Genomic DNA, 27,142 nt, shown 5'->3' on the forward strand with positions numbered 1-27,142 from the left:
ATTCTATAAAGTTTCCTGAACGGAGAAACATCTTTTTTTTTCCTAGAAACACTTTTATACAGGGGAAATTCCGAAAATTATATTTTCTGTTATCAAAATTTACATAATAGATGACTGATTTCACAGTATGATTAATATAACCCATAAAAATAAGTGAGTAAAAGTGTATGGAATTCTTTGGTTTAATCCCATGAAACTGAGTAACACAAGCCCTTAAATGTCTCTAAGCAGTTTCTGTGTAGAAGAAGTAATATCTCTAGCCACAGGAAAGTAGGAGTGCCCAAAGCAGAAAAAAAGTAAGCAGTTGAGGAAAGTCAACTGCAGCCGTATTTTGTTTGCATTTTCAAACCCACAGGTATGAAATCATTCATTCAGGCATATTTACTCAGTAGCAGCTATCTGCCAGGCAGCATGTTAGGTCCTGGGGATAAAGGTGGTAAAAAAGACAAACATGGCGCTTGTCATTCTGAAACTTGCAGCATAATGAAAAAAGAAACGAAATCGAACAAACAAAATGATTACAGATTATACACAATGGTATTACAGAGGAGAGAAAATAATACAGAAATAAGAGGGCTTGTTTTAGATAGGTGGTCAGCGTGAGCCTCTCTGAGGAGGTGAAAGTTTCGGTCAGAACTTGAAAGACAGGGGGGAAAAGTAAGCAAAGGGTATGGTGAGGGGGTGAGACTTAGCTGCCAGCTCAGAGCGCAGTAAGTAGTAACAGCACCTGAGGCAGGAAAGAGCTTGAGGTTTCAGAGCGAGGGAACAAGGCCCCTGCAGCTACTACAGCGGACTCCAATGAGATGGCAAGGGTGGGAGACGAGGCTGCAGAGGCCGGCAGGGCCCAGCAAGCCCAGTGTGCAATCTGGATTTTTACACACGTAGCTCGAAGTCCCTGATGGTTTTCAATCAGGGATTATTTCCTCAACGCTATGAGTACAAAAAGCGGATAAAGGCATTAAGCATTCTTTCAGTCAACAGACTTTACTAAACGCTTACTATGTCCGGATTTGCCAAGTGTGGTTTTACATCACCAGTGCTAGTGTAGGCACTGTCTCTCTCTTTTTTTTTTTTTTTTTTTTTGCCACTGTCTCTTAATAAATATTGATAAAAAAAAAAAAATTGGAAACAAGCTTAGAAAAAAGCCAAAAGATAACTAGTGGGGGGGGGGGGGCGGTTCTGGCCAAACCATCCCTCTCCTAGTCTTCTCCATTATATATATTCAGTCACCTGGAACTTCTCCTAAAATGGGGGAGTGTTATTTTTTTATTATCAGCATGAGATCGTGAACAAATAGAAATATAGGAGAGACCATTTAAGAAGAAACTCACTAGAATATAGGATTATGTTCTTTAGAAAGATTGAAGGATGAAAGGGATATGAATGCTCTTTTGTGAGCACGATGCCTGACTCAGCTCCTGCCTTCCGCCTACAGGGTATCTCTGTGGGCTGGCTGGTCAGGAGACCAGCAGGTCCATCATGTGAGTGAACCACAGAGGAGCATAAACAAAGGACAGTTGGACAAGAATTACTCATTTAACGGATAGGACAATGTGTCCAAAGGCAGCTAGGAAGCCAAACCTGACCTCAAGGGAATAGGCAAACATAAAAGCTTCCCTAAGAGGGGAGGCTTAGGAGAAGGCAAGGGTAACAGAGTACCTACACCATAGCTGTAGAGGCTCCAAACACAGTAAGTCAGAGACTAATACCCGTGCACACCCTATAGAGCTCCAGAAGCAAAACATATTTTCATTGACTAAGACCTCGATAAAAGCAGAGAAACTGTCTCCAATATAAACAAATAAAAAATGTTGGGAATGAAAGTACAATAAAAATGTCTTTCATTTCCCGAAGGCTTTTCCATGCTATGAAGATAAACCATAAGGAAGACACTCAACACCTAACAGTAACTAGGTTAGAAGCACTCTAAGATCAGACTCACAGTTTTGAGTATTAGGTCAAAATAAGTACATTGCTTCTAAAAGCAAAATTATGAAGATCCTTCCTCTGTAGCCACAGCTCTTTTATACAATAGTACCTACTGTATCCATTTGGGCGTGTTGGGGTTTTTCTGCCTTTTCGATTTCCTTCATTAAAAAGCATGATTTTCTCTCCTCCGTAAAAGTGTAATACACATCCAGTATATCTTCTAAAATATAGTTGTCAAATTTCAAAGGGTAAATATATGGGAGACTTACTCTAACAGTCTTTAAGATGTAGAGTCTCTTAGAAATGATGCCTTGTATCTGTATGTACCTTTACATGGGGTTATATAGACTCCTACATGTGATTTTTTTAAATAAGCTACAAGGCATATTAAAAATATACACTCTACTTGACGCTGAACTGCCATGCTTGGCTCCTTGGAAGCAGTGGGTTCACAATGCATGCTGCTAACTATGCAAACACTTTTGATTTAGCAGACTGTGGTGAGAATAAACTACAAACTCCACAATAAGATTTTTTTTTCTGATACTGGAATATTTTACTTCTTAAAAACACTGACAAAAGAATGTAAAGAAAAGTAGAAAAGATGAAGCATGATAACCAAACTTTAGGAAGCATGGTAACAGGGTTAATTTCCAGTTTTGCAGTGAAGATGTTGCTAGGGCAATTAAGAGTAGTCATTTGTGTGTGTGCACCTGTGTGTGTAGAGGAGAGAGAGAGAGAGAGAGAGAGAAGGGAGTGAGCAGAAAGAGAAAACACAGAGGCAGACAGACAGAGACTCATGGGATGGGAAGTTATTTGGTGTGCAAGATTATTCTCTTTTTATAGTGTTGTGGTCAGCAACATTTTCAACATGAAGTTCAGATGGCTAAACTGAAAAATACTGTGAAGCAGAAGGTTTCACCAAGATCACATATTGTGGACGAAGTTCTAAGTACCATATGACTTCTGGAAAGCTGTGCACTGTCTGGATAGGACAGCAAGGTTGGTAGGAGAACAAACCAAAAAAGAATCCCATGATTGGGTAGTACATGATAGGGAAGCCAGTGAAGTGGGCAACAGAGATGGGGAAGCTTGAGGCTAATTCACATAAATGGAGCAGTCACATACTGGTGAGATTATGGGATGCTACATTGTACCCAATGACAGTATTATTTACATAGTGTGGGAACATCATCCAAATCCCAAGTGCATACAACCAGTAATGATACGAGGGACGTGAGCAAGACCGTACTAGAGTGCTGCCTGTAGCTAAGTTCATAAACCAAGTAGAGAACTTCACAGTATACCAGTTTGAGGATAACTTGGGACTGCAGGTGAGTGTCCTAAAAAATTCGATTTTTGTATTCATGAGTCTACCCTGTGATTTTTATACAGCATCAAATGTTGTTTTTTATTTGGATTTCAAATGAAGAAAATTCAAATGACTTAAAACTTCTGTGGCCAAAAACTAAAGAGCAGAAGTGCCTGGGTGGCTCAGCTGGTTAAGCCTCTGACCCTAGATTTCAACTCAGGTCATGATCTCACGATTTGCAAGTTCAAGCCCTGATTCTGGCTCTGTGCTGACAGTGTAGAGCCTGCTTGAGATTCTCTCTCTGTCCCTCTCTCTCTTTGCCCCTCCACCACCTCAAAATACATAAATACACTTAAAAACAACAACAACAACAACAACAACAACAACAGCAACAAAGATGATGACTGAAGAGCAAATGCCCTGAGGAAAAATGAGAACACCAGAGTCACAAACATAAAAAGGCTCCTGGTTTCCAACCTCCAGCCTCCAGCAAGAACCAAGAACTATAATTCTAAAGACCAGGAGAAGCACGACATCTACTTCTGATAATAAACTTTAGTCATATATTTATAATCAAGAGGTACTTAGGTTTAATTTCCTTCATTAGTTTAGTTTGCTTGGGCAGGGAATTAAGATAGCACAATGGTTGAGAGCATGGGCTTACAGAGAACAGTGTATTGCCTCTGCAAATGGTCAGACTTGGGCTCCAACTGCATACCCACCACTAACCTGACTGTGTGACCAGTGCAAATAATCTGATTTTCTGAGCTTCAGTTTCCTCTTCTGTAAAACCAGGAAAACCATATCTAGTTTCTGGGATTGTAGAATATCTACCACATGGTAAGTGTTCAATATGTTAGCTATTATTACTATCATTTAATTCCATTAAATTGTGTTCTGATTACTACAGAGACATAAAATGATGCCACTATCTAAACCAAACCTCATCTATAAATTCACTCACCTACAAATCCTTATTAAGTCATTGTTTACTTTTATACTCCCAGTATGTCACACACTAATAAAAAGGTGTTTACCATACCATAAGACAGGAAGTCACCAAAATCTAGAGGAGAAAACAGGGAACAACCTCTTTGACCTCAGCCACAGTAACCTCTTACTCAACATGTCCCCAGAGCAAGGGAACAAAAGCAAAAATGAACTATTGGGACCTCATTAAAATAAAAAGCTTCTGCACAGCAAAGGAAAAAATCAGCAAAACTAAAAGGCATTTGGCAGAGGGGCGCCTGGGTGGCTCAGTCGGTTAGGCGTCCGACTTCAACTCAGGTCACGATCTCGCGGTCTGTGAGTTCGAGCCCCGCGTCGGGCTCTGGGCTGACCGCTCAGAGCCTGGAGCCTGCTTCCGATTCTGTGTCTCCCTCTCTCTCTGCCCCTCCCCCGTTCATGCTCTGTTTCTCTCTGTCTCAAAAATAAATAAACGTTAAAAAAAAAAAATTTCTAAAAAAAAAAAAAAAGAAAAAAAAAAAAGGCATTTGGCAGAATAGGAGAAGATATTTACAAATGACATATCAGAAAAAGGGTTAGTATCCAAAATCTATAAAAAAACTTATCAAATTCAATACCCAAAAAAACAAATAATCCAGTGAAGACATGGGTAGAAGACATGAAGAGACACTTCTCCAAAGAAGACATCCAGATGACTAACAGACACATAAAAAGATGCTCAACATCGCTCAGCATCAGGGAAAGAGAAATCAAAACCACAATGAGATACCACCTCATACCTGTCAGAATGGCTAACATTAACAAGTCAGGCAATGACAGAAGTTGGTGAGGATGTAGAGGAACAGGAACCCTTTTGCACTGATGATGGGAATGCAAACTGATGCAGCCACTCTGGAAAACAGTATGGAGTCTCCTCAACAAATTAAAAATAGAACTACCCTACGACTCAGCAATTGCACTACTAGGTATTTATTCAAAGGATATAAAAATGCTGATTCGAAGGGGCACATGCACTCCAATGTTTATAGCAGCACTATTATCAACAATAGCCAAAGTATGGAAAGAGCCCAAATGTACATTGACTGAAGAATGGATAAAGAAGATGTGGGGAGCGCCTGGGTGGCTCAGTCAGTTAAGTGTCCGACTCTTGATCTCAGATCAGGTCATGACCTCATGGTTCATGAGTTCGAGCCCCATGTCAGGCTCTGTGCTGACAGTGCAGAGCCTGCTTGGGATTCTGTCTCTCCCTCTCTTTGCCCCTTCCCCACTTGCAATGTCAATCTCTCTCTCTCTCTCTCAACATAAATAAATAAATGTAAAAGTTATCAACAACACATTAAAAAAAAGAGGATGTGGTACATACACACACACAACACACACACACACACACACACAATGGAATATTACTCGGATATCAAAAACAATAAAATCTTGCCATCTGTAACAATATGGATGGAACTAGAGTGTATTATGCTAAGAGAAATAAGTCAGTCAGAAAAAGGTATTTGTCTATTTCACTCATCTGTGGAATTTAAGAAACAAAACAGATGAACATGGGGGAAGAGAAGCAAAAATAAGATAATAACAGAGAGGGAGACAAACGATAATAGATTTGTAAATACAGAGAATAAACAGGCTAAGTGGGTGATGGCCATTAAAGAGGGCACTTGTTGGGATGAGCACTGGGTATTGTATGTAAGTGAAGAATCACTAAATTCTATTCCTGAAATCATTATTACACTATATGTTAACTACTTGGATTTAAATTAAAAAATAATCATTAAAAAGGGTGTTTACATGACTAAAATTATATCAAATTACTCAGAAAGGTATATTTTAATAAAAGAATGTTTCATGATTAAAGTAGTAATATATTATTCAGAAAGTTATACTTTTAAGAAAAGGTAACAAGTCAAAATAAGCCATAACTGTCAAGCAAGGAATAATTTAAATTACTAATTTACAAAAGAATTGTTTGAGAAACCACCACCTTCTGTGCTGATTCACCTATACCCACTAGTGTAGCCATGCCTTTATTCACAAGGGCTAACTACAAACAACAAGCATACACAGTTCATATCAGCTAAAAATGTTCATTTTCCCATAGAAAGTTACATTCAATGTTTTGCAGAGAATAGTTCATTTGTGGGGAAAAAAATGACACAGTCCTTGAAAGAGAATCTGCTTAGTAAAAGGCCACAGTCATGGTACCATTAAAGATTATGGCAAATCGTAACAAAGTTATCAATAGCCACATATCACTGAAAGCTTTAATTTTACTCGATGCATTCCTTCACCCAAGTGAACTTTCATTCAATTTAATTCCTACCCAACTATTTGCTTTCCTCACCCCTCCTTGGACATTAAAAAGGGGGCGGGGGGAGGGGGAAGGGGTCAGGGTAGGGAAGGAAAAGGTATCATAATGATAATCAACATCTATTAACAGTTAGGATTTTATGCCTATCAGGAAACAGAAAACCTAAAAACCTAGACACTCCATCTCAAGCAACACAGGTGTAGAAAGAGGCAGGGTGGTACCAGTGCAGTAAACCAACCCAGTACGGGGACCCAGCCTCCGTCACGTAGACTCTGAGCTAATGCAGCAGCATCTCTGATGATTAGAATTCCATTCAGACTTTCTGTTTCATTTTAGGAGTTTTTGTAAGTTATGTTTTTCTAAGAAATTCACTATTTCATGTAAGGTTTCAACTCTATTAACATAAGACTCTTAAGAGCATTTCCCCTTTTTATTGATCTGTGCCATATCAGTAGTTGTATTTTTGTCATTCCAAAAATTGTGCCTTTAAAAAAACAAAACAAGATAAAACAAAAACATGCCTGTGTTTATTTTATTATCTCAAATCAACTCTTAGTGTTTTCATCTCCACTATAAAATCTGCTTCCAACTTCACTATTTTTCCCCCTTCTTATTCTTTTCTTCCCAATATCACTCCTAGATTCAAGTAAGAGGGTCCCTGCTCTGCACCACAAGCTTTCGAGGCCTGCATAGCACGATTAAAAATTAACAAAAATAAATTTATTAAAGATGATGTGGCTGTGACTGTCAATTTAGATACAACCTGCCCTGTGATATACAATATGTTCATTATGATCCAGTCCCATTTTGTACTGTCCATTACAATTTCTTCTGTGACCCGGGAGTTATGTGGAATCACGCCTGCACATTTTCTGACGTACAGGGTGTTTAAGGAATCCTTGTGAGTGCTTTCTCTTCTGCACACACTTCAGAATGATTTCATCCGAGGGGTGAAGGTCATGTGTGGAGGGCTGCTCCCAGCCTGCTGCGTGCACTGGCAAAGCACGGCTCCCTCAGGCGAAGAGATGCCAGCAGTGGGAAGCTGGCTGGAGCACACCGAAAGGGAAAGGTCGGAGGGGCACGGGTGGGCAATGACATCCTCTGCCACCTTGATATTCACACTACTGTGTTTACTCATTTCCCGTATACTCTTCCACCGTATTGTTCTGATCACCTCCTTTCTTTATACCAAGGACAACACCTAATAACATTGTTTGGAACATTACTTTTCGTCACCGAAAAGATCTTGGAGAGGTTCCCATAAGAGACACAGAAAGCTTCCTAATTCAGGTCAGAGCTGCATGATATTTCATTTCAGAATGTAACATAACTAAGTTAACCAGTTATGTCAACTCCTTTATGAAAACGAGGCAACCACAGCTTCAAGGCCAGCTACCACTCTAATTTCCAGATCCTTCTTCAGATCCTCTCTTACTTTGCTCAGCTATGGACTTAAAAGGAAATTTGTTACACTTCATGAATCATTTCCAGATGTTTTAGACATGGTGGGTTTTCAGGTGTCTAGGTGGCTCTATTGTTCAAAATGGAAGTCTAATCCGTGCTCTGTCCAGCCTTCCATCAGCCATTTTTGGGAGCCCAGGCACTTTGTCCTCATCCTGTCACCTCACAGTTGTAGACAGCACAACCACTGTCACACGCATGAAGGAAAATGGCTTTCTCCTTCCATAAGTAAAAGCAAAACAAAACCAACTTTTTTGGAAGAACCCCCAGAAGTCATCCACTTAAATCTAATTTGCCAAAACCTAGTGACTGTCTAGCACTAACCACAAGGAAAGCGGGGAAAACTGGGCAGAGAATGGGATCATAATGACGAACTCAGGTCAATCATGCTTCACTCCCAGGGGGTACTTAGCCACTCCAAAGAAAAGTGTGATTAACAAGGAAGAAGGGCTGTTAAGTGGCCAATGATGAGAATCTGCCACAATACCTCAGATGGAATGAAAAATATAACTGTAAGCAGCTGAGAGTGAAAAAATGATTTTCAGTAACAGTGATTGTTTCAGTTCAGTAAAGATACTGCACGAAGAAGAAAATACATACAGTATCTTCGATGCCTAGTCTAGGTATATCTAAGAAAGTCGAAATACCACTCTTGGGACAAATGACTCATACATTTCAGAACACAAAATTTAAGGCCCATCCTCAAAAACACTTTTCTGCATTCCACAGTTTCCAGAAGGCAAAACTCTAATATAACCAATGAAACAATAATTACCAACCACTTTTAAGAAAAATAACTTTTGGGGCTTTTGTAACCTCTGATAAAATTAAACAGCTCCAAATGTGAATCATGATGTATTCTTTCAGCTGTCAGGATAAAGCAGAATCAAAGTGAGTAACTGGGATGAAACATTTATTCCTTTAGTAATAAAATAATTTCTGGATAATAAGCTCACAACATTAATGACTACATGCACAGAAGCTGAGAAAAGTAACACATGTACCTACCTGCCTACATTCAGGGTGTTTCTCATTAGACACAGTCCCTACCTGTTTAGAGTAATTTTGCATAGTAGGTAATAACAGTGCTTTATGAATTTTGAGGATTTCATTTGCCAAATAAATAAAGTAACTAAAAAACAAAAACTTTTCATATTTTTATTTTATTTTATTTTATTTTATTTTATTTTATTTTAGAGAGAGAGCATATGCTCAAGCAGGGGAGGAGTAAAGAGGGAGAGAGAAGGGGGGGGGGAGGGAGCAGGTGAGAGAGAGACAGAGAGAGAGAGAGAGAGAGAGAGAGACAGAGAGACAGAGAGACAGAGAGAGAATCCCAAGCAGGCTCCACACCAAGTGCAGTGCTGAATATGGGCTCGATCTTACGATCTCAGCCACAACCTGAGCCAAAATCAAGAGTCCAACATCTAACTGACTGATTCACCTGGCTCTCCAAAAGTTACTTTGTTCTTTGTGTTTTTAAGAGAGAGAGAGAGAAAGAGAGAGAGAGAATCCTAAGCAGGCTCCGATGCTCAGCACAGAGCCCAACTCGGGGGTGATCCCACGACCCTGGAATCGTGACCTGAGTGGAAATCAAGAGTTAACCATTCACCTGACTGAGCCGCCCAGGTACCCTTCATATCTTTAAAAATCTCCACAGAGATCAGTTTATCTGGTGTAACAAAAGACTCTTCTTGTACTTCCATGTAGGATTGAGTGAGCATATTTTTTTTAACTTAGTGTAAGTTTTCAAGCTGTTGCTATTTTTCCAAAAGTATTCAAAAAGAGTAGATAAGTTATCATTGGTCAAATACAACTGTAAGTTCAACTGGTGAGGTATCTTTCAGTGAAGTCTGATTAGATTAATGCAGCTAACTGCACAGCCGCGGTGATGTCTTGCGGTGACTAACCTTGAAAGATCTTAGATAGCACTGTTGGGACCTGTAGGTTGTGGCCATCAGGGAGTAAAACTTTACATCACAATCTTTCAGAAACTGACCTCCCAAGCAAGACTGCTTCAAAGAGCAACGTGATGTTTCACCTCAGATCCTTCAGTCCTCACAGGGAGCGGAGAAGCCACAGGCACAGGAGTGTGTGTGTGTGTGTGTGGATGCTATCCGTACACATATATCTGTGATACAGTCATTTCATTCTGAAAAACTGCATAATCAAAATGAAATCTAACAGCAGACAGAGAAATGGTTCATTTCAATGTTCAAATCGTTGTAGAAATGTATTGTATCAAATGGTAACGTTAAATGAAAATGTGCCGTAAAGCTAACCGGATTACGTGACCTTAAGTAATATAATACAGTTGGTGCTGTGAAAACACAATTAAATGAGATGTGAAAGCAACTATAAACAGTCAGGTTTTAACACAGCAACCATCTTACCATTGCCTTTAAAACTTTTATATTGATACACTCATTGAAATTTCTAATACTGTTAGTGAACGATATTCACTTAGTGATATCAGAATACAAAACACTGAAGCATACAAGGAAAAATACACTTTAGATTAGAAAAATACACAATATTTTTGTCCCTCAAACAGCATTTTACCTTTATAATCCCAAGCAAGGTGACTTGAGCGCTCACTGTTATTCTACCTGATAATCTGAATTCTCAGACATGAGGCATGATTTTCATCCGCCAAACGGGGTATTCTCTGAATCCCCCAAATTACTACTAAGAACAGCAACCTACATTTAAATCCCAAGGTCTTGTCTCCCTAGTGATTGCCCCACCTACAAGCAAGACAGACATGGCTGCTGAAGCAAAGGTGAGCACGACAGTCATGCCCTCTCTCTAACAACCTGTCTGCCCTAACTGCGTTATCAGCCTGGCACTCCCCACTCCTGCTTAAACCAATGCAGCCCTACACAGAAGGGCCCAGATTGGTAGGAACAACAGGTACATAAACCACAGTAGGATAATCTTCCACTGTTTAACAAGCAGGAGACACATGGCCATAAATATGGATACAATAGGGAGGTAGGGATGTTCAGTACTCTACTCTACTTGGTCCTCACCAGATGCAATCAGTATTTCTCATCCATCTTTCCAGTGTGTCCCATAAGAATCTCTGATAGGCACCCCTACTTCGCACTTCCTGACAAATCAGAATTCACAACTGAGTCCTGTGTCCCCATAATCTATTCATCCTTTAGGCAAAGGTTACCAACTCCACACTGTGTTCCTACTTCGTAACATCAAAACCAACTCCTCCATTTTCTCATGCTCACATTGCACTTGCCTGTCTATCTCCACCTCAACAGTCTTTAAAGCTTCAAGGGCGCAGATCTTGGTCACCTCCGTCTTTACAACCTCAGCTCCTAGCACAGAGCAGACACAATAAACTAAACCAAAACAGCACACTCACTAAAAGAGACACTGGAGCTTATGGAACAACAACAACAACAACAACAAACGTGCCCAAGATCAACTCTTCTCTCAGGCCAAAAAATGTCATCCACACCCACACACGTGCATATGATAAAATCACAAGACAAATGAGCAAAGGCTTGTAGGTTCAGAATGAGGCCATTTTCCTACTAGCCGATGTCCTCAGAGTGTAAAATGTACCCTGCTGCTCTACTGTGTCTAAAGGGACATGTCCTTAGTCAGACTGACCAATTCCATGGCTGGAGAAAAATCTCATAGACGCTGACAGAGAAGCAACATCCTTACAACAAGTACATTAAAAACAGGCTGACAGCGCAGCCTGAGCTCTGATTACCTGTACTGTTCACTGATGGGAATATTCTGGGAGAAGTATAAAGCCGATGTGCGCGCTCTCCAATGCCATTTCTTTGCAGGAAGGGAATAAAGGACACAGTCTTCTAACTCTTCTTGGAGCAGATCTGCCAGCTGTTTATGGGACCCTCCATAGAACGCTTCAATGATGAGAATACTCATAGGTCCTTTTAAGACTTCACAGATTCTAAATAATAAGCAAAAAAATATTTGTTCCAACATATATATGTGTGTGTTTATAAAGATATTTTTAAATAAAAAGAAGTTAAAATAGTGTACCCAAAAGGCAAATACAAATAATTTAAAGACACTTATTTTTTTTTTTAAATACGCATGTCCCACTTTTTAAAAAAGTGTATTAACGCTTAGGATTTATATTTTTGTAATCAATACCTTTACATCATTTTTGTTAATAAAAGGAAATAAGGGATGCTTATTTTTCTGTTTTCCTCATGCCCTAAGATTGCTTCCACAATGACTCCGTTTTTTTCTCCAACCCCAGGAAGTTTAAAGCCCTCTCCTGCTATGATCACTCACTTCCTGGTTGGAATGGCTTCGACCCTGACTCAGTAACCACAGAAGTGGTTGGCCTAGAGCTCTACCACTCTCAGACAGTCACTGAACTCATCTCCTATGACTTCCACTCCAAGAGCCCTTCATTTGTGAGGACCTTTTCAACTCAGAAATTTTCTGACTCTGTCACTCTCATATTAATCACCTTTCAATTCACCAGCTATCACTGCCCCCAGTGAACCATATTTAACCAAAAAAAGCACATGGGGCACCTGGGAGGCTCAGTCGATTAAGCATCTGACTTGGACTCAGGTCATGATCTCGCAGTTCATGAGTTTGAGCCCGGTATCGGGCTCTGTGCTGACAGCTCCGAGCCTGGCGCCTGCTTCAGATTCTGTCTCCCTCGCTGTCTGCCCCTCCCCCGCCCGCACAAGTTTTCTCTCTCTCTTTCTCTCTCTCTCTCAAAAATAAAGAAAAGAGGAAGAAAGCACATTCATATTCACATCTCAATTCTCTAGTGTTAAAAATCTTAAGATACAATTTCTTGAGACATTGCACATATCTTGACCACTTCCCACTATCACCAATAAATATCCCACCTGCAAAGGTAAACCAACGGAGTAAAGCTATATGCCTATGAACCAGCAAGGCTTCTACAACCTTTCTGTAAACAACTATCCCATCAAGAGAGATAAAGTAATGTTGTTATTAAAGATAGTAAAATTTGGGGCTCCTGGGTGGCTCAGTTGGTTAAGCTTCCGACTTCAGCTCAGGTCATGTTCTTGCAGTTTGTGGGTTCGAGCCCCAAATTGGGCTCTCTGCTGACAGCTCAGAGCCTGCAGCCTACTTCATATTCTATTCTGTCTGTCTCTCTCTCTCTCTCATAAATGAATAAGCATTAAATAAATAAATAATAAAACTAAAGACATGGCAAAATTTTCATCGCAGAGAGTTAGCTATCAAAGCAATTTTTTGGTTTAATAAAATGACTTTTGTTAATGTGCTCAGGGAAATAAAAATATGTGTGAATGTAAAAAAAGTCCACATACATTTCAAATTATATGCTATTTCCTGTAAGAAGTAAGGAAGAAACATCACTCTGTACATAAATACTACACTGTTTAAAAAATATTCCAGATTTTTTAATTTTCCTTTATGATTTAAGTAAACACCATTCATTAAACAGCATACTGCTTTTCTTAATAATGTTGTTCCACAAAATTGTTAGTCTCAACAACTCAATGATGCTTTTCATTAATAAAACTCTACTTCACCTTGCTCAATCAAAGCAATGCCTACTTAACATTGCATTTCAAAGCAAGAAGTCTCAGATGGTTCTCAAAGAAACAACTAGAGTGAAAAAAAGCTTAGTTCTTGATGTCTGAATCTTCCATTGAGCATTTTTGGAGAAAAATATACAAGTACATATTTCAGTCATCTACAGAATAAGAAGCAGTGTTCCTCGGTGGAAAAGACATGAACCTTGCGGACAGGGAGATACAAGTCTGAAGCTCAGCAATGTGCCTTAGAGCTGAGTGACCTTGGGCAAGTTACCCAAGGCTGTAGGACTCAGTCTCGCCTTCTCTAAAATGGGAATAACAATACCAACCTCAGAGGTGTGCTGTGAAGATAAAATTGAAGCATAGTAACTAACAGACAGTAATAAGATATTTTGCCCCTCCCAGTATTAGTACAAATCATCTTACTTAAGGGGGAAAGATATCTTGGAATTCTCCTACATTTTAAAATCAGTAATTTTCAATCACGGTCACCTCTCAACCAAGGACAGTGGGAAAGGTGGATACACATAAGCATTTGAAGTGCAGGGAGTGTTACTCATTCATCATCAGCAGCTTGTATTTCAAATAAGAATGTGAGAGCCCCACAGGTATTGTGGGAAGAAGTTAGCTCAGGGGCTGAGCTATGCAGAAGCTTGGTTTTTTTCAGGCCAGTTGGAGACTACCTTTAATAAATGCAATGTTCAATAAGATAAATTTAAGAAAATGGTAGTCATTAATCCTTCAAATAATGGAACCTTCTAGAAAGTTAACCAAGAGAACAGTATAAGGCAATCTTGAAAATTATATCAAAGGTTCTAAGACAGACTAAAAGCAGTTAACATTAATTTGCTTACTAGATCATACCACATATATCTCTATCTAGGTTTATTTCCTCTGATTTAATCACACTAAGGTGTCTATGCCCTGTATATCCTTAAAAGGTTGTTGTAGGGGCGCGTGGGTGGCTCAGTCGGTTAAGCATCCGACTTCAGCTCAGGTCATGATCTCGAGGCTCATGAGTTCAAGCCCCGCATCAGGCTCTGTGCTGACAGCAGAGCCTGGAGCCTGTTTCAGATTCTGTGTCTCCCTCTCTCTCTGCCCCTCCCCCACTCACGCTATCTCTCTCTCTCTCAAATATAAATAAACATTAAAAAAAATTTTTTTAAGAGATAAAGGTTATTGTAAAAATGACCTGAGATATTTCCCCAAGTGATGGAATGTGATCTAAGCCACTCCAAAGAATATTTCACTCATATAACCTCAAAGAAAGCAACATCAATATTAGAAGGGAAAAAAGCTTTCTGTATTCTTCAGTCCTTTGCTCCTTTTCATGATTAATCTAGAGCACATATCATGCCATATATTTACAAATGTTTCTTATGGGTCTGAATCATGAGTTATCTGCAAATCATAAGCCAATGTGGAGGCAGTATGTGTAGGTGCTGCTAGAGATTCAAGACATTCAGTAAGCAGAACTGAACACCAAGCATGTGGGAGGTCGAAAAATAGAAAAGGGGAAAAAAAGATTATAGCTATAGTAGATTTCCACCCCTTTAATAGCTCAGTAAGAAGAGTGAAATGTACAGGTTTGAACTAGCATTTACTTGAGCATTTTTCTAGTGGCCAATGGGTGTGCCTGCATTTTGGGTATTTTTCTAGGGAGAGTAACTATGTCCTACCATCTCTGAAAACTATACTTAGTGGCTTTGATTCATGGAAATTTGTTCTGCTTGTTTTGTGGAGACAGACATATCCTGGCAGTTCCCCTACTTACTTCTATTGCAACTTTTGTGGCAAGAAGAAAATGTGTTCTTCCCTATAGTCTTCTTAAAGCACAACCTGGAAGAAAGATGATTCCCATTAGGTGCAAGCAAAAGAGAGGAAGCTGATTTTTAAATATAAGATTCAAACCAAATGTCATTTATAGCACATTAAAGAACAGTGCAAATACTCTTGCTGTGCTTGAGTTTTTAGAAAGCACTGCTTGAAACAAACGAGCATGAGGTTGGAAAAAAAAAAAACACTTTGTTAAAAAGAATTTTTGCTGTTATGCTGGAATTTGCTAAAAGATAAAGGGAGTACCTTATTTGCTCATTTTAGCAACAGTCCCAGAAAACTGCAGGTGGTCACCCTGACAGCACAGATGCTCCCAAGCACAGGTGAACAGGTGGATACAGACATCAGGCACCACTACCAATGGCTCCTAGGGAGTGAACGCTGGGGAGCAGCATCCTTGACACTGAAAATGCTTCCTCCGAAGCAAGAAGAGGGTCTCCTTTACAGCCCGAGGTTGTGGCCAGGTGTTTGCCAAAACATGGTAGCCAAGCCTAGACACAGCCAAAGGTCTTACATAGGTGCCTGAGTGTTCATCCATCTGTTAAAGCATTATCACAAGCACCATCGCAGAAAAGGAGTAAGGATGTCAGAATTAGGGGTGTGGCATTTATTTCAAAGGAAAAACAACAACTAGAGAACTTCTCATGTGAGGAACAAATATCGATCAGAAAGCCCATGTCCTTTCTGCATGACACTAGACTGTTAATATTTTATAATGTAAAGAAAAAAGTAAATGGCCAATCCACTCCTGCTCCCAAAAAGAACATACAAAGTGTGTCAGATAAATTTTTATCAACTTTTAAGTTTTTCTGCTTAACCCAGTGAGCTTCCGTTAAAAAAAAAAAAACAAAAAACTCATTTCTTCAGCATATTTTATTCCCCAATGATGCCAGATGAATGAGAATCTACTACACTATTAAAGCTTTATGAAAGTTTAATTCATTATCAATACTATGATTTAATGATACATGGCTAAATGCTACACATTAAATTGGCAATATAAATGAGTCAAAGTGATATCTATGACATAGGAATTTTAAACCACTTCAAATTCTATTTAAGATCACCAGAGGTCAAATGATCTATCGAAGAATTGTCTGCCTTTCTAAAAATTTATATTTACAATTAAAAGCAGACACATAGTGAAAAAAATCACAAAAATGTTTCATATGAACATTTTGACCAAAATGAAAAAGTGCCATTAGTGTCATCTCAATTAAAAACTAATAATGCATTGATAAGATCACCAAGAACAAAAGTAGCCTGAAACCAATGCTGTGAATATTTTTAAATTTTTATTAAAACTTTTTGTCACTGTACCTGCATTTATTTTAAGCTTGACCCAATTTCTTTATTCCCTGAGCCATTTTCAAGGTGAACTACATTTTAGTCTACCTCCTCTAGCAGTTACAACTGCTGCCATAGTTATTTTTTTTAACAGTAGTCAGAAAGGAAATTTGCAATATGCCAATGATTTATTGAAAAAGATGTGCTAAGTATAAACACATCATGTGAATTTTTAAAACAAAACCTAAATCACATTAGAAACCCATAATTAGCCTTCATATATGATGTCAATTCAGTTACTTATAATATTCAAATAATTTTCCAACCAAATACCAGGTAATAATTTTAAATCAGAGGAACTGTTGTATTAATAAATTCCACAGACACCTTACTGCTATTAGCTGTAGGAAGGTATGGTTTCAGTGATGATGGTTTAACGGTTTGAATCCCACACACATGAGAAATCGATTCCACAGGCTAATCCACACATGGCTTGGTACCTTACACTTCAATCAGTTGCTCCAAATATATTTTCTATTTGGCTATACACAATATTTTTAAAAGTTCAGTTTGGCAGGGCAGAAACCAGTGAAGTGAAACACTAAATGCCGTAAGTTGGGGAAAATAAAATTTGAGTAGGACTTCCCAATAGGTCATCAGAGGTTTACCTGGTATTTTCTTACTGACCCTGTCCCTTCTGCACCTCCACCCACCAACTCCAACACGCAGGCTTCTATTTAAAAAGCCACAATAACCCAGCAGGGTAAAATAGGGCAGTACTGAGAAAAGTTAGTATTACCTTCCAGCCCACTCACTTATTTTAATGATTCATCAGGGAAACCCCGGTTGTTAAAATGTACCTGAAATTATCTTATTATATACTAAAAAATAAGCATAAAAAGATTTCTGCTTTGAAACCTGTCACTACCAATTCCCCTAACAGAACCTAATAAGGGTGAATATATAGTAAAAATACATTTTGCTAAAAAGAGTGTCCTCAAAGTATTACACTACAGTAAAGTATCATATGGAGGGGTAGAGTGGGGTGGGGGGGGGAACAGAAGTAAGCAGATCCTACAAAAAGTTATTTTTGAAAAGCTTTTCATAAAAATCAGGCATAGCAAATCCATCCTATCTCCTAGAACCTCAATGTAATCTCTGAATACTAAAAGACAATCTGGTATTAAATGCAGCGTAAAAACCTTACAATCCTAAAACTGTAGGCCCTGGCAATATTCTACACAATTAAAGAAAGTTTGGCTAACAGTAAGGAATGAATGAGATTCCTGAACATTAGTGTGAATTAAAGATAATGCATGATGGAAACTGATCATTACTCCATATTTGATAACGGGCATACAACCCAACATTTATCATAACTTGTGTACTACTGTGTGTACTTAAATAGCAGCATTAAAAATAAAAATCTTGGGTTCATGCTGAAAATGATGTCCCACTGTATTCATCCATTGTCCCACAGTGCTATGAGTGTTCCAATTTCTTCAGCTCCAACTTTAGTTTCCTGTTGTGGTCATGAAGAACTAAGGATTTATGCACCAAAACCAAGATTTGGTAAGAAGACTTACAAGCCACCTTATTTGTGACACAATTTGAAGTAATTTTCAAGTGCACTTTTCCAATTTTTTCATTTGCTATGATCTTCTATATGTACTCTTTAAAAATTACAATCTGATATGCATATATGGCTATGTAATTTTCCCTAACAAATATCTTCATTCTTTCTCAATTTGGGATTGTAACTTTCTGTTTAGAACTGTCAGTCACTTATTCCATGACTTGAATGAATACAAAGTCTTGGTTATAACTGTATTAAAGGCAAATTCAACAACTGCCTATTCGTACTGACACTAGGACATCATTCACTTGTTTTCAAATATGCATAAGTTCCACAAATAAAGAGATGTGTATATATTACAAATTCACTACCTTACATTTTTGTGAAGTTATATTCCACATTGCACAACAAAGCTGTAACTATGAAATTTTTTGTGAGATGTTTACTGGTTTAATATCACTGACAAATAAAATCCTAATCCTCTTTCAGTTTTCCATTGCTATTAAGTTCACAAAACATTTCAAACTATAAAAGTAGTAATGAATTAGTTCTCCTGAATACTAAAAATATTTTCAATTTGCCGACATTTTAAAATGTGGCAGTGTATTTATGAATGAGTAGAAACTTTTACACTAGAAAATCATCTCATCGCTCATTTGAACTATTCCATTGCCCTTCTAACTAGGCCTTCATGCTGCCACATCATCTGGTTCCCATCACACCATTCTCCGTATTCCAGCTACAGGTAATATTCCAAAATGCAAATCTGATCATGAGGTGACATGCTAAAAAAACATCAACGTCTCTGTCACCAATGGATAAAGTCCAAGGCCCTAAATGTGGCACTGCTCACCTTGCTTTCCTGGCCTTTCCTTTCTCTTCACCACAGCCCTGCTTCTCCCTCTCCACTGGGATCTCTCTTCCCCCACTTACCCAGACCCTGCCTTGTTGCCTTACCGAGCGCTCACACTCTCCTAGTTAATTAACACTTCTGTGATTTCACACCTTTCTCCCTTTGCCATCAGACTCTTCATGTTCACCTCAGGAACTAGCCTTAAATTTCGGCTAAACTAAATCAAGCAGCGAGTATAGCAAAACACACTATATTCTCTTCCAAATACTGATTCTCTTTCCGTACTGTCATAGAAATGAGAATTTATTAGATTTCTTTTCATGTAGATACGAGTTTATCTTATTCTACTTATACAAGAGAAGTAACAATGATAAAAGAAATGGTAGAAACACCACAAGTGATTGCATTCTGGGCCAACCCAAGTTTCATGGTCTAAAAGAATGAGTATCTGTGAGATCCGTGAATGTTGAAAATCACCTGCAGTTTTTTAATCTGCTTGGTCTATCATCATCTTAGTTGAATACTAGCAGTGGAAGCAGGATGAGAAGCCAATTCCCTCACCGTAAATCTAGAGATCCCATTTCACATTGAGTAATTATACTTTTATTTAATGGGGAAGGGAAAAAAAGGCATTTTTAAATACTTTCTGCCATCAACTATTCATTTTATAAAAGTCTGACAAGATGAATAATGTATTTGCTTTCTCAGGATGGCATTTCTCCAAGGCTTCCACCTTCCTGAAATGGGCTGCAAATCAGTCCAGTGGGAGAAAATTAGATTATCTGACCCATTCATATATGGATACCTAAGTAGGAGAGTCAAGAATCCACAGAATCCTAGGTGGAAGGAATGCGGGAGCCATTGACCAACAGCTTTTCTTTTATAGAAAAAGAAATGGAGAGTATTGAGCATCACAGAGTAAGGGATAGAGCAAGGGGTTAAGTCCAGGTCTTCTGACCCCATGGTCATTTATCTTCCCCATTATACTTCATTGCAGGTATCTGGTAGGATGTAAGTAAAAGGTGCATCCATTTTCTAGTCTTTGGAGTTTGGGGATTAAAAATCAATGTTTAAGAATTATAATATGTAAATGATATATATTGCAGTATGTTTTTATATGTGTGTGAAATATAAATGTCAGTATAAGATGATAAATATATGTATCACATATTATATTTAATCGTAACTCCCAATAATTTGTACATCTAGGATATCAGTGCTATAAACCACACAACATGGTTATATAGAATACCATATAGTTAGAGTGATAAAACACAAAACTTTTGTTTTAATCTCTTATAACTCCTTCCAGAGTCCTGCATAATCATCCTTTCCCTAATCCCACAACTTTTATCCTTCATGCCCCAGCTCCAGACTAAGGCCTTTTTGATAGGGCAGTAGACCTTAATGACGAGGAAGGAAGACAATATCCGAGATTCACATGACAGGAGGGTTTGAAACAGGAGGCGAAGAGGTCAGCCATATAGATGAGTTCAGTTTATTTCATAATTTACTACTGTCACCATCAGACAAAGTCTGAGTCTCCCCGATATAACAATCTGTAGTACTTCTTTGTACTTAACACTTGTAGGATGTATTTATACGAGTGACCACATAATATCTGTATCCCCTACTGGATATTAAGTTCCAAAAGGACAGTGACCAGGTCTGCTTGCTTACCACTATATGTCAGCACTTAGCAAACAGAAAGTGTTCAACACTCTCTTTGAGTCAATAAACCATAAAACTCTTTAGCGATTGCCTTGACAATTTCTTCTGAACTCATCCAAGACCTTTATTATTATCAACTACAAATAATCACCCCTTCCTACCACTAATTACTACTTACAGAGAGAACTTGACGCACACATTCTATCACCACCTAAAATATAACAGGTGGCATCTTATTGTATTCAAAATGTCACACCTCATTCTAAGGAAAAATAGTTCTGCCCCAGCAGCCCTACCCAGGGATTTAGAAGCCAAGTTTCATGCCATGGGCATCTATTCTCTCTGACCTTTCTAGACTCCAGAAGAATATTTAACACAAGGACAGTCAAGTCTACGACCTAGAAGGATTCAATTGGTTTAATCATTAGACTGGCATTTCTTTCTTGGTCAGAAGCATTATCTTGTTACCCTACATTGGCTTCTATGACAAATTTTAACTCAGACTTGGATTGTGTAAGATAATTATAAATATACATACCAAATGAGTTTAAAATAAAATGACTAACAGATTCTTAACTATACTGGCGCTAGAGAGTCTCGCTCTAACATCTTTTAAGAACTTAATCCATCTTAACTAAATAAAAAATTGTTGAGAAGTTTCCCTCTCCAAGTGGGAGGCACATATCACATTTTCAGTTAATTTTGAAACAGAAATAGCAGAGTTACTCTAACACACAAACATTCTCAACGTCCTATTTGAAGTACTGCAACCCAAGCAAACATGGGTGGCATTCCCTTGATGGGTTGAAACAAATGTCACCAAGTATAAAGTTCTGGATTTACTCACTTCCAGAGAAAAAATGAAAAGGACATAATCTCACAACTCAATCTATTTATCAGTGAGAGAAATCAACTTGCAAGAAATACAAAATCCTAACAGCTCAGGACGCAAAAGAATATCAGGTAGACACATGGAAAAAGAAAAAGAAATTTCCATAGAGGCCTGAATGTTAGACACCTTTAATATTCACTTTATATTAGTGAAAGTCACCCTGCAGTGACAGACTTATTTAAATGGTCTTGGGAAATGTGAGGTGAGGTCAGTATCAGAATCTATTTATAAATAAGTAAGTAAATAAATAAAGGACATAAACTCTAATGTCCTTTAAGGTCCAAATCAATAAAAGTATGCTTTAAAGATGTATCAATTAAAATGTTTAGTGACACTTCTCTCACCTCCAAAGTTCCACCTAATTATTGTAATTTACTTATTAGAGGTAGGACTAGTTAAAAGTATATTTTCTTCTATTTATGTACTACAGCAGATCTTTTCTAGCTGCCATATCCTTGAGAAGAATCTTTTGATTTGCCAGTGGTCTAAGGCATTTGCTCATGGTTTAAGAAGCCAACACTGGAAAAACTGGATAGATTCTAGATATCGTTAATGATAAATTTTAAAAAGCCCAGAAACCCAGTTTAGACCAGGGCTGAGTAAATCTGGGGCTAAGAGATGTGGTAATGAGAGCTGTATCACTATTTTTAAGTATCACAAGGGGCATATTATTAGCTACCCACTATTATAAGAAAAAGAGTCAGTCTGATAATAATAGACTGGAATTTCTAAATCCTGAAAATATTTAGGATTGAGACTGTTGAGTAAAGAATAGGCATACAGAGACAACAGTGTATAATTTCTAGAAGGTCTACTATAGGTCTTTCTACAGAGGAAGCACAGGCTTGCCCCTATCATCTGACACACAAGTTTCCACTGACTAAAAGATAAGTAACAACAGCTCAAAGTTTCCTGATTGGAGCAAGCACTATGACTTTTATCTATTTAGTGGCCTTGTCTGTCACTATTATCTCTTTATCAGCTGGTTTTTCAAGGAGACATTCCAATGACATAAATATTTTGTCTAATGAAGCTGAGACCCTACAGTACAGAATATTCTTTGCCAACTACCCAAAGCCATACTCTGCATCCTCATCACCTCTTAAGGAAGTAATTTCACATTTTGCAAACAGAGTGTTCAGACAGAGTAAAGTTGCTTAGGAGTTAATTAATTCCCCCTTGCATCTCTATCCGGCATGTATATGCACCATATCTGGGACCATACGTCTCTCTACTGGATTAATTAGCATTTGCAGTTAACAAACAGCCTGAATCACTGTAGAGAGAGATTGTAACTTAAAACTCATAAAACTAGGTATATACTCTCTTGCACTTCATATAGCAGTTGTTCAACTGATCTTAGCAGAATTGAAGTTAAAAAAATATTGTTCACCCTCATCATTCCTCTTGCTCAATGTTTTAACGTCCCTTTCTCCTGCCTTGTGTCCAAACTATACTTGCCAGAATTAAATTGAAGATATTGGATAACCTCCTGCACATTGTTCAGAGTAAACGTCTGCCAGGCACAATGTGTTACCTCTCCCAGGAGTACTTGTATGTTACAAGGGGACAACAGGTGATGGCAAAATTTCAGCCATCTGCAGAATGGATAAGAATCGTTCGTGAATTAAAAAGACACTTCTCGAGGCACCTGGGTGGCTCAGTCTTGGTTAAGCATCCGACTCTTGGTTTTGGCGCAGGTCACGATCTCACTGTTTTATGAGTTTGAGCCCCACATCAGGCTCCAAGCTGACAGTGCAGAGCCTGCTTGGGCTTCTCCATCTCCCTTTCTCTCTCTGCCCCTGCCCCATTTGTGCTGTCTCTGTCTCTCTCAAAATAAATAAAGAAACTTAAAAAAAAAAAAAAAAAGACACTTCTCAAGGCCGGAAGGCTGCTACCTACTCTACCAATGCCTAAGGCTGTATCTGCTTTAAAGTATTAAAATGTCTTATCACATCTGAACGTAATATAAAAATCTTGAAAACTGCGATCTTTGGATTCAACAGTACCACTTCTTCTGAGAATTAACACTGGAAATTATGAAGAATCTTTACTGAAGTCTTTGTCTCAAATTGCAAGCAATGAAAATATCCAACAAAAAGAAATTTCATAATTAAATGATTAATGATCAAAAATCATAATAAAAAGAACATGGAAAAATGTTTCTACCATTGCATGATTGCAAGTTATGAATATATAAAAATATATGATGAAATGACATAGAAACACAAGAGAGAATACACGTGAACACAGGTAGGCATAAATAATCATTTATGGTAGAAGTATGAGCCGTTTTGAATTTCTCTTTGTGTTTTATTTTATTCTTCAAGTTATCTTCACTGAATATATTTCAACTTGCAATTAAAAGAAACTATAAATTTTTTCTAACTTTAGGAAGGAGGCCAAATTGTTTGAAATAACAAACTACTTCCCAATTACTGAAGGCTTACTCCCCTCCAGGAGCTTGCCAGCGGTTTTCAAATTATTCTATTACTATTGCTATAAAGAAACTTATTAAAAATCAAATCAGCAAGGGTTAAACTAATGGGGCTACAGCTATTCATAAACACTATTAATTTGGTTTTGGAAATACTGCTTGTCTAATGTGTGAAATAAAAGTAATACTCAGTCGATTTTTGAAAGTACTTGAATTATTAAATAATTGTAAACAGATCAAGATCTTTATTTATCGGTAAGGAATGTGAAGCTGCACTCTGACAGAGAATATTAGAAACTAAAATACTATTTGGCACTTACGGTTTTGAATAGGGACAGATATAGTACAGACTCAGAGTTTTAAAGTTCAAGTAAAGTGTCAAAATTAATCTGTGCCTTAAATAATTAGATTTGTGTCTTGAACTAAGGGGGAAATATTTAATAAAGGTGCATAAAATTGAAAAGAACTTCTAGTTTCACACTTAATTTCCAAAATGTATTAAAAAAGCAGCAACATGCTATTGAGTAATCATCCATATGTGTTAAACACGTTAAAGGAGGGACTGATTGCATAGTCAACTACTACAGACACAGTCTTGCAATTTTAAAAGACTGCCTCCTTTCATAATCACTCATATTTTTCCTATATTTATATACATGCAATAGTTGAATGGATACTCAATATACATTAACCCAACAGCAACTCAGACTTAGTAGAGAAATGGTTTTAAATGGAACCCCCAGGTCCTAGTACTTTTTACAATTTAAATGCTATGAAAACATGAAACATATTTCAAATAATAAGAAAGTATTATTCCTGGAATTGTTTTCCAGTGCAACAATTTCATCATAGTTCATCTTTAAAACCATCTATCCTGAAAATTTTAGCTTAGAAATCTAGAAGGAAAAAGAAAAAAAAAACCTGCCATTAGAAGTATACAAATAATTAAGAATTAACCTCCACAAAACACAAAAGTACTAATAAAAATATGAAACTGCGAAAATGAGGGCCAAGCTTATCATTTTGTCTATTTTTAAAGGGACACTAAGAATATAGTGATCAACCTGTAACTTTCCATATTTTAAAATTAGCACCGACTTGATATGAAAAAGAAACCCTAATCTCAGGAAAGCACCATGTGGCATTTTTTAACTTTATGACCACTATGTTGACTCTCTGTCCCAGAGCAGATCACCTCCAGCATTAGTACTCTGACCTTACAGAAAAGTGACAGATAAAGTTTATGGTGAGAAAAAATGAGTTTTTATGGGTTTCCAAAAGGGAATTCTTATGACACTAAAAGCCATATAATAATATTGATTTGATAACCAACTTTTTTACAGCCAAATTACAGACTTAAGATTTCTGGAAAAATATCCAAGTGAATTTGCAGTAAAATACAATAAAATAGAGGCTTGGGCTCATGACTGGCAGTCTAGGATCTCTTTCCAAACTTTAAATATACATATAAAATAATTTTTTAAACCAAATCTTTAAAGTTTTCAGTGTCTCAAGATTTACCTTTTATGTTGGAACTGACTGACCCCTCCTCCTGACATTGATCAGGAAGCTGTAAGCGCTCAACTTTCTGGGAAAATAATTTCCATGCCTGTTTCTAGGTTTTTTCTGTCTTAAAGGCAAATGTACAATGTACAGAAACTAGGATTATTTTCTTGTAAAATCACCCTCAAAAATCAATTAGAATATTCAAAATATTCCATTCTCACAAATGAAAATAAGTTGCTTGCTGAAATGACAGTCTTCCATTTCACTGCCTTAAAAATTAAGCTGGCATGGATAAAAAAAGTGTTTTCTGACTGGATATGCTTGGCATTCAAATATTTTTAAAACAAAAACTAATCCATAATTAGATTTCACAGGCGCAATCTATAGAAAACAGAATTTGTTTTTGTTTTCTGAGAGCAATACTAATGATTTGATATTATAAAAGTTATAACAACAATACCATTGCTTGCATGAAGCTGTAAACAAACTGGCACACTTGTGTTTATTATCCTTTTCAGTCTGATCTTTACCATTCATTCATTCCTTTAGCAAATATTTATTGTGCCCACTATGCGCCCAGCATTGTTCCAGGTGTTGTGGGTAAATTAGGTGACAAAACAAATGTTCCTGTTATCACAGGAAATTGCTTTCTAATTGGAGTAAAAAGACAATCATCAAGTAAATGTAGCTCAGAGGGTACAGGTGCTATTGAAAAAAAAAAAAAAAGCACAAGGTAATGAAGGATCCGGTTGCCGAGGCCTGGGGCTGGGAAAGGGTGGTATTTTATATTGGGTTGTCAGAGGACACCTCCCCGATGAAATGGCATCTAAACAGAAACCATAAGAGTGGGGGTTGCTAAAAAGATCTGGATCTAAAGCCTTCCGGGCAGCAGGCACAGCAAGATCCTGAGATGGAACATGCTTGGCATGTACGGAGAGTAAGAAGGTCTGTGTGACTGGAAAGCATAAACAAATGTGCTTTATTCAGCATTCACTGAATGACTGCATTCTAAAAGTTATGCTAGGGGCGCCTGGGTGGCGCAGTCGGTTAAGCGTCCGACTTCAGCCAGGTCACGATCTCGCGGTCCGTGAGTTCGAGCCCCGCGTCAGGCTCTGGGCTGATGGCTCGGAGCCTGGAGCCTGTTTCTGATTCTGTGTCTCCCTCTCTCTCTGCCCCTCCCCCGTTCATGCTCTGTCTCTCTCTGTCCCAAAAATAAATAAAAAACGTTGAAAAAAAAATTTTTTTAAAAAAATAAAAAAAATAAAAAAAAATAAAAGTTATGCTAAGTGTTTTTGATATCAAGATGACCCAAATATCGTTTCTGGCCTCAGACCTGGATATAATTACAATACAGAGTGATAAATGTTATAAAACATTTCAGCTGGGTCTCAAAGAGAGACCAAAATCAAGTTCTACTTCAAGACGATGAACCAAGAGCCCAGAAAGAAAGTACTAAGGGCCAAGACCCCCACTCTAAAGAGGAGTTGAAGAAATGTGCAGATAATTCTTGGCTCCCTTAACAACCATTCAACCCTTTTTTTCCTCCTTTTACT

At 37.9% G+C, this 27,142-nt stretch overlaps 1 protein-coding gene across 6 annotated transcripts in view; it reads right to left on the reverse strand.

Moving 5' to 3' along the window:
• GTDC1 (glycosyltransferase like domain containing 1) overlaps window positions 1-27,142 on the reverse strand; it is a 390,883-nt gene that overhangs the window by 254,180 nt on the left and 109,561 nt on the right. For all 6 annotated transcript variants that reach the window (XM_042948684.1, XM_042948683.1, XM_042948685.1 and 3 more), the window contains 2 exons: window positions 15,306-15,370; window positions 11,722-11,925 (listed from right to left, as the gene is read on the reverse strand). In XM_042948684.1, the coding sequence (XP_042804618.1) occupies window positions 11,722-11,900 (179 nt within the window). In that variant the 5' untranslated portion in view covers window positions 11,901-11,925; window positions 15,306-15,370. The remainder of the gene's footprint in view (window positions 1-11,721; window positions 11,926-15,305; window positions 15,371-27,142) is intronic.

The sequence above is a fragment of the Panthera leo genome, chromosome C1 (assembly GCF_018350215.1).
Source record: "Panthera leo isolate Ple1 chromosome C1, P.leo_Ple1_pat1.1, whole genome shotgun sequence".
Classification (NCBI taxonomy): Eukaryota; Metazoa; Chordata; class Mammalia; order Carnivora; family Felidae; genus Panthera; species Panthera leo.